General features: G+C 43.9%; 1 protein-coding gene across 1 annotated transcript; it reads left to right on the top strand.

The window, feature by feature from the left end:
• Nucleotides 1–1,803: 1,803 nt before the first annotated feature.
• On the top strand, nucleotides 1,804–3,448 carry LOC133890552 (uncharacterized). The gene is made up of 2 exons (XM_062330969.1): nucleotides 1,804–2,144; nucleotides 3,212–3,448. The coding sequence occupies exons 1-2, from the start codon at nucleotides 1,879–1,881 to the stop codon at nucleotides 3,267–3,269; spliced, it is 324 nt and encodes a 107-aa protein (XP_062186953.1). The 5' UTR covers nucleotides 1,804–1,878; the 3' UTR covers nucleotides 3,270–3,448.
• Nucleotides 3,449–13,666: the final 10,218 nt, after the last annotated feature.

The following is a 13,666-nucleotide window of genomic DNA, read 5'->3' as shown; positions in this document are numbered from 1 at the left end:
TGAGTGCAAGCCATGTCATGGTATCCTTGTTTAATTTATTTGGTTGATCTCTTAATTAAAAACAAATCAACTAATGCCATGCGCTACCGTAGTCTTTCTTTTACTCCGCATATGTTGCCAGACATTGCTGTGCTGGATTTAATTGTTATCCGAAAGAGATGGAACGATAAATAATTATGCATTCATTTATCGAGGTATTGACATCAGATTTGTTAATCAAAAGATAAGATATTCAGGGTGACAGGGCCCGGCACTTGTTGGGTATTGGTCGTGTCTGATCTTAGAGTAGTCACCGGAGCAACTCCAATATTTCATCACAAAATCTTGGCGAATCCCTCGTAAAAAGAAAAGGGATGGTAAACGTTACACAATACTACTATACACTATAACATTACATTTTACTAGATGAAAAGACATAAAAATGGTGGTCAAAGACTCAAAGTACTGCGATTTTAACTCCACGCACTTGTATATGTAAACATGCGATGACTATGCATGCGTGCTGCAAACAACTTGTGGTTACAAAATTTTCTCAACTACTCAACTATTTTCCTTCTCCGACTATTTTTTTCACATTACCTCACTCTCATTGTTAGTGTGAAATGGTAAAAGAGTACATGTGAAATGCATAAAGTACCAGTTATCTCAAGCCCAGAAATACAATTGCACCTTTTGTTAACTATTTGCGCATGATCAAGAACAATCAAATAACAGTAAGCGACCGCCGGTTTTTTTTAGAAGAGGATTGTTTCAAAACATTTGGGAGGATTTGGATCTGACTCCCCAATCAAACAGGTCCTAGTTTTCCTTTCACAATTTGGACATTTATAATGGGGGTAAATGTACTTGAATTTACTGAAAATTTGGTGTAAGTTTTAGCCGCCCATGTGTACAAATCTCCAAAGTCATTGTGCATCACATCATGTTACGTAGTAGCACCCTAAAGATAAAAAAAAAAGAAATTACAATTTATTCATAGGTCAAGATACTACTGACTTGCAGGTGTGATTTCTGGGTAACCTTATCTCAACAACCTGGACTAATAGTAGACTAACAGAACAACCGAAGCAAGTCAGAAATTGCTGACCAAACAACACTTTGTTTCATGTTGTGTGTGGCGAACTTGTGATAAATCAAAACTACAGGTAGATATCATGAATTCATCTGCGTACGTGGGTGTTCCGAAGAAAATGTCCAGGAATTGCCATCCATCCGATCGCGGTCTAACGGTTGTGGCACTAACCGCAGGTCCTGAACAGGTGGCATGGTGATTGGGACTCACCGTCCGGCCATGCCACATGTAACATAGTGTCACAAAACCGATACATTTTTCTGGCAAACTAATTCTGAAAGTTTCAACCTGAAAGTTGAAACTGTGGCATGGACCGCACTCGAAATAATCAAATTCCGTGCACTTCGCTAGCGATTGTAATTTTTACCCGAAGATTAAGTATAGAGAATAATATTATATAAATACTTTCTCTGGTTATAAATATATGTCATTTTAAATAAGACACGGTCTTCAATTCATAGTTTTGACCATTATTTTTATTATAATATATTTATAAAATCTATTGAATTTGTGATATTATGAAATCATTTTTTAACACATATGATTTTAAGTTTTTTAAACTAAATATTTTGAAAGCTATTGTTAGTTAAAGTTTTTTAAGTTTGAGCAAACTTTTTCCAAAACTAGATGTATTTTTCCAAAGTTCTAAGCTACAAGGGTAGTTTAGTCATTTGCATCTGCAATTACTCCGGCTTCCGTATAACAAGTACCACCACCCGTGGCCTTATACTACGGAAACCCGTGATGCACTAGCCAAGGCTTCCCATTCCACGGCAAAGCTGTAGCAAATCCGAGGACACGTCGGCATGAAGCTGTTCGCCTTCGTGAGGCGCGCGCGCCGGTCGCCGGCGCCGGCAGCGGCGCCAGCGGACGCCACCGGCGCGCCCGCGGAGAAGCGGCGGCGGAGGCCGTCGTCGGGGTCGGCGGCGTGGAAGCCGACGCTGGTCGCGATCTCAGAGGACGCCGCGGCCGTGGCGAAGGCGCAGGCGCAGACGAAGCCTGCCTCGACGGCGAAGGCCCAGGCCAGGCCGTCTCCTCGCGCGCCCCGTCCAGCGAGCTACGAGGACTACCGGTGAGTTTCTTGGTCTCTTGGCGCGCGTGCTCGTCCTTGGTACGCGTGTGAGCGTTGCAAGCGTGCGAGGGACGAAGCATGTCACCGCCGTTGGATTTTAGCGGATGGCGGAGGGAGGTGAGCTTAGATCGCGACACGCGTCCGTTGACCCCGGGTTAGACCGTCGTTGGATAGACGTTACGGCGCGGTTGGATCACTGCCCTTTTGTCTTTTTGGTGGCTTGTGCTGTCAATTTTAGCTTGCAATCTGGGGCAAAGCTCAAACTGAAATGATCCTATTTTATTACACATCAAACAACATAACTAAATTTATATGATCGATATAAATAGATTATTAATAAAAAAAATTCACTCTAATGCCAATACATCATCCACGCTACACATAGCTTCGCCCCTCCTTGCAATCATCTATGTAAATATTTATACGTGGTTCTGCAGTTCAAATTACGTGTTTATACTATTTTCCTAGCATTTGACATGCTCAATGAGAAATACTAGTAGGTGCCACATATGAATTCAAGTGAAGCTTCTCTCTTGAACCTTGACAAAGTATCTCTGAAACCTGTCAGCCCTTTGGTAAGGATCTCTGAAAACCCGCAGCTGAATGGACCAGGACCACAGTGTTCTTCCGATGGGATTTCCGACAAACTCGCTATCCTTACCAGAGTCAAGAACAAAGGGGAGGAGGCTCCAGGTGTAGTACTCCTAGTTTCCTCCTTTTTATCGGTAGTGCATGTGCCAGAAAGAGACCTTTTTATCAGCTTTAATCTTGGTCATGGTCAGACTCAAGCTGCAGAGCAATGGCCCTAGTGAGTAAGTGACCCAGTCACCACAACAAGGCTGTGTATGACTGAACCTGTGACCCTGATGCTTATTACTACTTGTCCTTCAAAATCATCAGTTATCTGAAAAAGATACGCATATACACTGCAAACTGCAAAGAACATCAGCATGCATCAGGTGTTCAAACTTCAAAGTTTGATCTTGCTCAGGATATCTGTAGATGACGTAGATCAAACCAACTCCAAGAATTTCTCACAGGCTTCATTGTTGACTCTCTACCTGCAGGCACTTCGGAGCGCCCACGGTGCTGCCGGCGTTCACGCCGACGGCGTTCCTGTTCTGAGCTCCGATGAGCTGCAGACCACGTGACAGCCCGGCGGTGGTGTGTAGATGGTGCTTGTGGCGGCGGTATGGCTCGACGACGACGTCTCCGCTTTGTGCTGCAACCTGAACTCGCAAAGCTGATTCTGTGAACCCAAGCATAGTGCTTCTGATGTGCATACAAACTGCTGTTTCGGATCCGCCCCCCCCCCCCCCCCCAATGGGTGCCTCTCTGTTTCCCTCGCCTCTTGTGAATTCTTCTCGATGTGATCCAGCGATCGAGCAGCAAAATATGCTCGGTTCAACCACGGTATGGTTACTTCACTGTTACAGAAATCTGGACTTCCCCGTGCCCCCAACGATGTGAGAGCATCGATCCAGGACACCTGACTCAGATTCAGACCATTCAAGTGATCCACGAAACACAAAAGAAATCCGAAAATGAGACAAACCACCGAGGCCCCGTTTGGAAGGCATGAATTTCACTGGAATTTCAAAGAAAACTTAATAATTCCATGAAATTCTGATGATCCAAACGGTGCTTATATAAATCAGATGACTAGGATTCAAGAACTATTTATCCTTTAATCATAACATAATCACAATACAGTCCCATGTGCCCATGATAGGTTCTGAAAACCAACACAATGCAAACGACAATTTTGCACGGTCAAAGAGGACGCAAAAATTGCATTTCAATAGAGGATGCGTAGCACCGATCTGGCAACATCATAAAACTAAGCACGCCAGAAATACATATGGCACATCCAACTAGTAGCACGCAGGTACCAATTATTCCCCAGCGCTTAATCACGGGTAGCAGGCTGAAGAACAGAAGCAGAAGTAGTTCACAAATTCTCATCCCTTGCTACCAAGAGAGGAAATGGACCCTAAGTTATATATAGATCATCGACCAGCAACTTATGAGAGGAACCTTTTGTTTGCTAAATGAGATTAGCACCCCTCGCATGTCACCATTCGACAGAGCAACAATTGGACTTCCTAACGCAGGAACAATTGAACATGACGATAAAGCAGGGAGCTTATCCATGATACTTGAGCCGTGCCATCATGGCACATGTAATATGTGTGCCAAAGGATCAGTAGCCATTTATCTTTCGCTGTGAAGGGCCAGAGTGTAATGCTCTATTGTCAGTGAGCCTTGAAAAGCCAACCTGATCCCTAGCCCCTGGACTTGGAGGAACTCTTGGACTAGGAACACTGGTCAACCGACTCTGTGGCACGGTATCAGACATGGGCTTTGAGAAGGCTTGGGCAAGCTCCACTGGACCTGCTGCTTTCCCAAAACGAGGTGCAGTAACCTCAGGCTTTGGTGGCTCCACTGGCTTCCGCCAGGTTTCAGGCTCTGGGCGTGGTTGCTCTAGCGGTTTCTCCACATCTCTAGCAACCCTCCTATTGTCCTCCCGTTGTGTAGGCCTATATGCATCAGCTCTGTCTGTATCCCGCTTGTAATCTTTCCTATCAGCATTCCTTGGGCCTCTATGACCAGCTGGAAAACCCTCATCCCTTTCACCAGAAGGGTTAATGGAGAGAGCTTCAACCTTCTGCTCAACCTTTGCAAATTCACTTTTAGACCTACAAAATGACAGAGAGACTAATCAGTAAATATAACACAAGCTCAACTTACGATTTTCTCCCTGCAGAGAAAAAAGAATTCAAGCAAAACAAAAAATTCACTACAAATTAGTACTGCATATAATGAAAATCATGCAAGGTTGCAGAGCAAACACTACATTTTTCCTCATCAGTCTTATTCCATGATTCATCAAATGCAACTTAGCGAATTTTTATGGCATGAATACAGTATGGTCTTTTTTATATAAAAAAAGTAAAATTTGTACTGCCACAATGCACAGCAACCAAACAGATTCTGGAAGCACACGTCTCCTATGGCAGCACACTACTCATCCATCTTTACTGTCACTCAATTATCTGTGATTCAAGCAATCAACTATTAGAGATGAACAAACTGTCCTATATTGTCACTACAGAGATCAACTCGTTTCCTCAGGTTCCATTCATATAACAAACTATAAAATCTAAATCCAAACGCCCTCTGATACCAAATATTTGGTTGCTTCCGAGCAATAAATCAAAACTTGTAACAACAATAGTAGCAAGGGAGTTTGAAAAACCAAGACCAGAAGCATCCAAGATCAAATGGCACAAAACTTATGTGCAAAATTATATCATCACAATTTAACTACAATAAAGCTATTCATGTCAACTAAAGGCATCACATCAACATATCTCTATGTTAACTACCTGCCAACTGGTGAAGTCTTCTCAAGGTCACTTGCCAAAACATCTAATCCACGTTCTTTGAGAACCTGAATTTATAAAAGAACAATATCAGCTTTTGATTCACCCGGAAGCAAATAAGAACATAAAATGCATATCACTAAAAGGCACATGAAGAGAGCGAAAGCAGAGTACATACTTGTTCTCTGGGGCGAGCACCACCAAAGAGGGATTTCCTAGGGCATTTTTAAAGTAACAAAAATAACTCAGAATGCTAGTAAAAATATATGTACAAAGATATTGACAAAAACATCCCATGCAGTACATGAAATTATTGGCCTCAATGATGATCCGTAGCAAACAATGAATATCAGATTGTTGAATAGCTTATGAATATTAACTTGCTAAAAATTAAGCACCAGTAATAAATTGACGACACAAATACTCTAACTTCTGACAGATTCAAAAAGGGGAGAGGATGCTGGCACCAAATAAAGAAGGCAGCATCTAGACACCATTCTCCTATTACAACCACCCATTCGACCCACCAATATTCTCCTTATCCACTATTCTCCCAGGTCTTGTCCAAAGCAGAACTACAGTTTCTTGTGATAAAATGAAGTTTTAAATGTTTGCTCCATACACATCACTGAAAAAATCGCTCCAAATATGGTGTGCGATAGGAGTCTATAGAGATGTTGTTTCCGTGCAGTAAATACTTGAGGAAACATAAGGTGGTCAGCACCATCTTATGATATAAACTCGCTTAAGTAGACACTGAAACTTGTCATGCTCTTCAGTTAGGCATTAGCGATGTGCAATCTTAAGCAACAAATTTAAACAAACAATGATCTAGGAATACATAGTAGCTGCTATGTTAATTTTCCAACCAGCTACAACCCAGAACAATGTAGCAAACTACACTTAATTGTGTAACAGCATGAAAAATGCCTGGGAATATGCGAGAAACACTGGACTAGTTTTGACACATATTTGCCAGTAACCATAATCAGTTAACAGAACTAATATGTGCAACTTGGAGTACAATGGAAGTCAAATAGGTGCTTGGTCATGCTCAGGGTACTGTACATTTGACAGGCAATAGATATAAGAATTTACAGCAAACAACAAATGATTACAGCTATATTTTCAAGGTTTCTCAGAGAAGAAAACTAAAAGCTAAACATCATATACCTTTCCCTTTCCTTTGCAGCAATTTCATCAGACTGTCCTGTCACAGTGGAACGAGGTTTCAGATTCAATCGTGGTCGCTCTGCTGACGTGCTCTCAGTATCTGCCCCTGCCACTCCTGTTTTAGCTGCCATCACATTCTGATGCACATCATGAACAACCTCAACCTTCATGACATTCGCAGTCACGTGGACCTGATGCACCTATGCGGTTGTGATCCACATCACCAATTAAAAAATTATTAATTCCCACCATGACCTTGAGAACTTTTGTATACCAAGTTATCAAAATAGCGAAACCTGAGGATCCTCTCGTAGGAGCAACAGTTGGGAGAGCAAGTTCTCACCCAACCGGCCCAGGTTCGAGTATCCTCACCCCTTAATAACGAACTGGGGGGAACGTGTTCCCAGTCTCATTATTTTTTTTAAAAAAAATAGCAAAACCTTAACAAACACAGAACTACATAACAAAACCCCACATCATTTGCATGGAGATATCTTTCCTAGGTTTGCAAAAGCACTTTTGTCATCTACTGCTCCACTACTGTTCTATTGGATGCAAGACGTGGCAAATCAATTTGCAATCTGATCAACACAAATGTGGAAGGAACAACAGTAACAACCTGCTTCTCTTCAACATAGGTAGGAGATGGTTCAGGAGCCTCGACTGGCCTGGACCGAGGAAGCAGCTTCAACTTGGGTCTCTCTGGCACCTCCCCAACTCTCCCCTCTGCAACCCAACCTTCATGCGACGCGGGTCTCACTGATGCCGCGCCCCGCTCCACCACACCGTCCAGCTCTCTGACCCCAACCGACCTTGGCCTCTCCATCTCCGGCAGGGCCACAGGGGTCTCCAGCACCGGGGCCGACACTAGCGCCGGCGGAGACGAGGGCTTCGACGGGTGCCATCTCCCGGAGATCACCTTCTCCACGGCGCTCGCCTGGGCGATGCGTGTCGCCGACCAGATCTGGCCGCCGGTGGGGGCGGGACTCACCGGAGCCGCGGCCGGAGCGACCTCCCTCCTCGGGCCCCAGGCGTTCCCAGGCCCGGATCTGGCGGGCGCCACCGCGGGGGAGGGGGCGAATGGCGTGGGCGACGGTGCCGGGCGGCGCGGCGCGGCGGGCTCGAACGGGGTGCGCTCGTCCTCGTCGAAGTGGCGGCCGATGCGGGACGGGTTGGTGAGGAAGGAAGGCACCGCGGCCGCCGCCGCGGCGGCGGCGGAGGTGGCGGAAGCGGCCGGGACGCGGGGACGGGCGGCCGGGGCCGCGACGGAGGACGCGGAGGCCACGGGGCGTTCCGCCGGGCGCGGGGTGCTGCGAGAAACGAGATGACTTGGTCAGTTACATCGGAACGAGGTGTCAAAGGAGCAGCTGCGGGTGAGGGAAGGTTAGGGTTTGGGGTGACTTACACGCCGGGGGCGGAGGGGAGGGGGAGCTCGGAGGGGATGGAGCCGCCGTGGAAGTCCTTGAGCGTCATCGTCGTTGCCGCCTTCTTCTTCGACATGGCAGCGGCCGGCGCGGTCGCCGTCGAGCTCCGCCCGCGCCGGAGATAAGCCGCTGCTTGCTGCTGCTTCGGCGCGCCCGGTCGGTGTGCTCGCCTGCGTCGTGCCTCCGAAAGAAGGGTTTGTGTGCAGTGTGCTGCTTTGGAGGGAATGCCGGGGAATTTTACGGCTCGGCCACTGTAATAGTTGCTTTGCGCCGCGTGAGGAGGTGGTTTGTATTCTCCGAGATCTGAGGGACCGATTAGCATAAATATCACGTAGACTTTGCTATGCTACCAACTGCAAGTGTCTTCGAAAAGAATATAGCGTAAAAAAAATTGCACAGAGATTATTAAATCTAGTGGATGTGGGAAGTGGAGATAGATGGAGTTGAAGAGATGGTTAGACTGTTTCCAACAATATTTCCTTCATTTCGTTCCCTTCTCGATTCCCTTCCCTATTTTCATTCCCTTTATTTCCTCTCATCTCCAACAGCTTCCCTTCAAGGGAATCGCGAAGGGAATGGAGAGAGAAACCCGTGCTGAAGGGAATGACCCTGGGAATCCCTTCGCGACGGGAACCGTGAAGGGAATTCGTTGGAACGCTGAAGGGAACGAAAATCCCGTCATGAAGGGATTTTGACCTCTGAAGGGAATCCGTTGGACACAGTCTTATCATTGATCAATAGAGGTGGCTGCAGGGTCGGCTCCGAGGGGTCGAGCAGAGATGGTTATCATTGATCAATAGAGGTGGCTGCAGGGTCGGCTCCAGGGGTCGAGCAAGTTGGTCGCTCCGGGTTCTTAAAATTGAGGGGCTCTTTTTTATATATTTATGTATAATATACATATCTAACAGTTCGTACGATAACATATAAAAATAGATTTGAAGTAGCAGCTAGGTTTAGTAGTCCGTATGGTAGAACATAAGTAACCTGGTTCCTTCGATCCATAAAAATTTAAGTGACATATCTGCCTAGCTTATTTGCCTGTTTGACTGTTTCATGTTTTCTTCCGTACAGACAGTTTAGTTTCTTATGTTCCGTGGGACCACGACTCCAAGGCGTCCCGCATGCCCGCAGCTTCTATCGAGGACATGCATCAGCCATTCCCTTATGAGTTTTCGTCGCTGGTTTTTCTGCTCTATAGTTTCTACTTCACCTCAAATGGATCCGACCCTTATTGAAATCGCACGTTTGAAATATGGAAAGGTCCCCGCTTGCTCTGGCGATCAATGGGTCCAGCGTTTGTACTGCGGTGCTGGCACCTGCAAGCAAATAGCTCCAAACCTTGCAAGCTAACTGATGCATATATCGATGAGTAATTAAAGCTGCACGCAGCAAATTGTGCATAGGTATATGAGTATCTCTACCTAGATAGCATGTATTAACGCAAGCATACGTGTATGTATTCTGATTCCTCACAATTTTATTCAGTATTTACGATAATTTTGTTCCAGCTTACTGTAACGGATGCATTCCAAGTTGCTCAAATTTATCATAAATGCTCGTGAACTCTACCCAGAATATTATCTTTGTAATTAATATATAAATATTTTAATATTTATGTTCAATGGAGCCTCGCTTTTAGTTTCGCTCTGAGCCACTGAAATCTCAGGCCGACCCTGGGTGGCTGGCGTTGATAAGATGGGTGAGAGTATATAAGTGGAGGTAGTCGATGTTCATCCGTGGAGGTGATCGATACGTCGTGATTAGAGTTGAGATTATTGCATGTTGATTTATGTAGGCGATAGTAAGGATTAGAAACTGTGGCCAAATTTTGAAATAGACTAAGAGAGAAAAAAAAAGAGAACAATCATTGAAGATCTTATCGTAATTTTGAAAGAAGTGAAGAAAATGACTCATCGTTGATTGACATTAGTAGTTCATTATGTAATAATTATTTATTTTGATTTAAGTTTTGAAATTAGAGTGATGGAAGGAAATAGAGCTTGCTGCAACCAAAGAAAGGTAATCAAGGATGATGTGTGGGGGGTAATTTGATTATTAATTGACTAATTGATTGTAACTTTCCGTATTATAGGGGAGGAGAATATGTGCGGACCAATTTTGATCATGGATCGTTTAATCGTGTAAGATATACAGTTGAGATCGTTCGGATCTGTCATAACTTATTTATTTTATAGGAGTACTAGCAATTGCATACATATTCATACACGTAAAATCAATTAAAGATAGAGCAATCCGAAGCAGTAAAAGAATATAACATAACAAAAGAGATATTTGCATACACAAAATTTACAATATGATCATATAATTTTAGGAGGGAGGATAATGACGAGTGCGTGCACAAAAGTGTGGAGGTGATTGTATCATCTAAAGTGGGCCGTCTATAGCAACATTGTAAGGAGGGTTAGGATTGTAACCGATTTTGTGAGGGGATGAAAACAATTCTCGTATAGTTTTTTGTGTAAAGATAGCGTAGGGATGCGACTTTCGTGGTAGATGATGGTGGAGGCGACTTGGGGGCGGCAGCGCACCCTCTATAGAAAGCTAGTGATGTAAGCAAAAGTGCAGAGGCGGCACACCCTCTCCAGAAAGCCAGTGCTGTAAATGAAGTGCGAGAGGCTACACACTCTTTGGAGAAATCTGACGGTGAATATATAGAATAAAAATATTAGATATCTAGATATGAAAGATAAATAATATGAGATTAAATGTATAGAAGTCAAATGTTAGATGTTTAGATATTGAAGGCAAATAATGAGTGATTAAATGTATTTTTGAAAGGTGAAACATGGCCTAACTTTGTACTATGACTATTTAATCAACTTAAATAAATAGTAAAGATCGATCTAATCTGTTATAACTCATGTATTTTATAAAATATATATATATATAGGTATATATATATTAATAGTAAGGAGTAGGAAAAAAACAGAAGAGAAAAAGGAGAAACAGAAAAGACAAACCTTGCATCGTGGGCTGCACTCCTTTAGTTGGTTGTCCTTGGTGAGCCGTTTGAAAGGGCTGGCTGTTGGGCTGCCCAATTTGGGGATCCTATCACCCGATCCGTCTATAGGAGGTCCGGCCCCGACCTCCCCCGACCTCCGTCGTAAGCAGCCGGGGGCTTCGACGGCGCCTCCGCCATCCTCCTCTCCGGCAGCCGTCCGGGTCCTTCCTCCTCCGTACCTGCTGCCAAGGTCCCTTCTTTTCTCCTTACTGCCCCGCACTGTCTCTGCCTTTACTCAGCGCTACCGTTGGTGCAGATGAGAAGCATGGTTAAACGGAAGAGGACACACCCGTGCATGCTTGGTCGCCCATCCGCCGCTCGATATTCTCTATACCCTGATGCCGATGCTCTGGGCGGAGGTCCATCCAGACTTGTGTTTATTTCTTTATTTTGTCTTAGAAACATTTGGATCGATTTCTCTCTTTTTTCCTTAGAAATATTTGGATTGACTTCTACTCTCCATCCTAATCCCGTTTGGTTCTTGGGGCGGCGGAAGAACGGCAATCAAAGCAGTGGTACAGATCGATATTTTATTCCCCTTGTGCAAACTGAAATTTGAGTTGAAACAAAAGAATCTTCTCCCTCGGGTCAATAGCTTCAGTGTCTAAAAACAAAACAAACCAAACATCTCTCTCTCTCTCTCTGTGTATTAATATACACGCTCAAGCTGCTCGTAGAGGATCAATTTTGAATCCTAGTTCCACCTAGGGGTGAACATTTTTATTTTTAGATTAGGGAAGTACTCCCTCCAGTCAAAAAGAGCATGTTTTAGGCCACGTGCAGACATGCCTAAGCTTTCAATCATCAATATCTTTTTGAATATTTTAGTTGAACTTTTGAAAATGGTATAGCGAGATTTGTCTTTAAAAATAGTTTTAAAATATTACAACTGTGCTATATTTTACATATATAATTTTTATTAGTAATTAGTAGTCCTAGTGTATTGATGACTGTGTCAATATACAAAAGAAATTATACTCTTTTGCGACTGGAGTGAATAGTTTTTAGTGGTAAATAAGTATTTTCTCTCTTCTTGCACATAAGGACGAAGGATTTCTTCACTCCGACTAACGACCTTGTTCCCGCCCTTCCTGTAGGGTCCGAGAGAAACCCCCCTGAACCCTCCAAAAGATGGTAGCCCCTTGTGCGATGATGTCTGGCGCTACCACGGATGGCGGTGTCGAGGAGAATGCGATGCCATCCTCGACTCCTCCAGCATCAAGGACTCATAGGACCTCCACGACGATTGTAATTGCCTCCTCCCCTCTTCTCCCCTTTCCCTCTATTTTGGTTTCCGTCGATATTTCCCTACTTTTAAAATATATATATGCGAGCTTATTGATCATGTCGCCTAGCAGCACACCAGGATACCACTATTATTGTATCTTTGAATCAGTGATACTCTCTTATTTCTATATTATTATGTGTAGTTTTTTTTATGTTAAATAGTTTGGAGACAATCAATGTTATTTTTTAGAGAAATTGAGATGTTTTTTTCTAAATTTTGACCAAATTTTTTTTCTATTGTCGATAGAGTTCCAATAAATCTGAAAATCCCGTTTATCGGTGACCCCCGATAAATTTCTGCTATAGGTAAATAAAACCCTGACAGGACTCTTTCTGCACAGAGTAGATTGGTCCCCTCCCGTACAGCTTCGCCATTCAATGTGAAAATTTCTACCTTGTAGTATTTTAGGATTAGGATATTCTAGTAGTTCTTTTCCGCTAGTTTAATTGCATTGGTGATGAGAGCTTGAGAACGTATTATTCATTTAGACTAGAGGAGATGTTTCATTTTAGATACTTGTGTCATCTACTCCCTTTCTAGAGTTGCACCATTGGTGAACTGTTAGGGTCCCTGTGGTGGAACCAAACATGCGTAAGGATATCGCTCACCCAACATAATCCAATCACATTACAAAACAATGAACCAAACAACATTTTAGATCCATGTTCTTGAGCATAAGGACAAACGGTTCCTTCGCACGACTGTCAACTTAGTTCCTGCCTCTTCCTCAAGGTCCAAGAGAAGCCCACCCAACCCCCCCCCCCCCCAAATGGCCATTCTTGACTCCTCCGACATCAATGACTCACGCGACCTCCACAACAAGCGGAATCTCCTCTCCCCTTCCTTCTATTTGATTTCCGTCTATATTTTTCCTACTTTTTAAAAAAAATCTTTGTAGGCCTAATGATCCTTCCATTGCTAAGCCCTTGGCGGAACTCTACAGGAGCCACCTTGTTGGAGGCCATGTGCTCCGCCTACCTCGCCGCTAGAAACCTCTTGGACCCTCGTGGTATGAAACTCATCCCAAGTAGAGTAGATTGGTCCCCTCATGTATAGCTTTGCCACTCAATGTGAAATTATCTTCCGTGCAATATTTTGGGATTACGAGGATATTCTAGTAGTCCCTTTTCCTGTAGTTTTATTGCATTGGTGATGAGAGGTTGAGAATGTCCTACTGTAGTAATTCTTCATTTAAACTAGAGGAGATGTTTCATTTAAGATACACGTGT

The sequence above is a fragment of the Phragmites australis genome, chromosome 14 (genome assembly GCF_958298935.1).
Source record: "Phragmites australis chromosome 14, lpPhrAust1.1, whole genome shotgun sequence".
Lineage (NCBI taxonomy): Eukaryota > Viridiplantae > Streptophyta > Magnoliopsida > Poales > Poaceae > Phragmites > Phragmites australis.
This window is presented reverse-complemented; position numbering and strand designations above follow the sequence as displayed.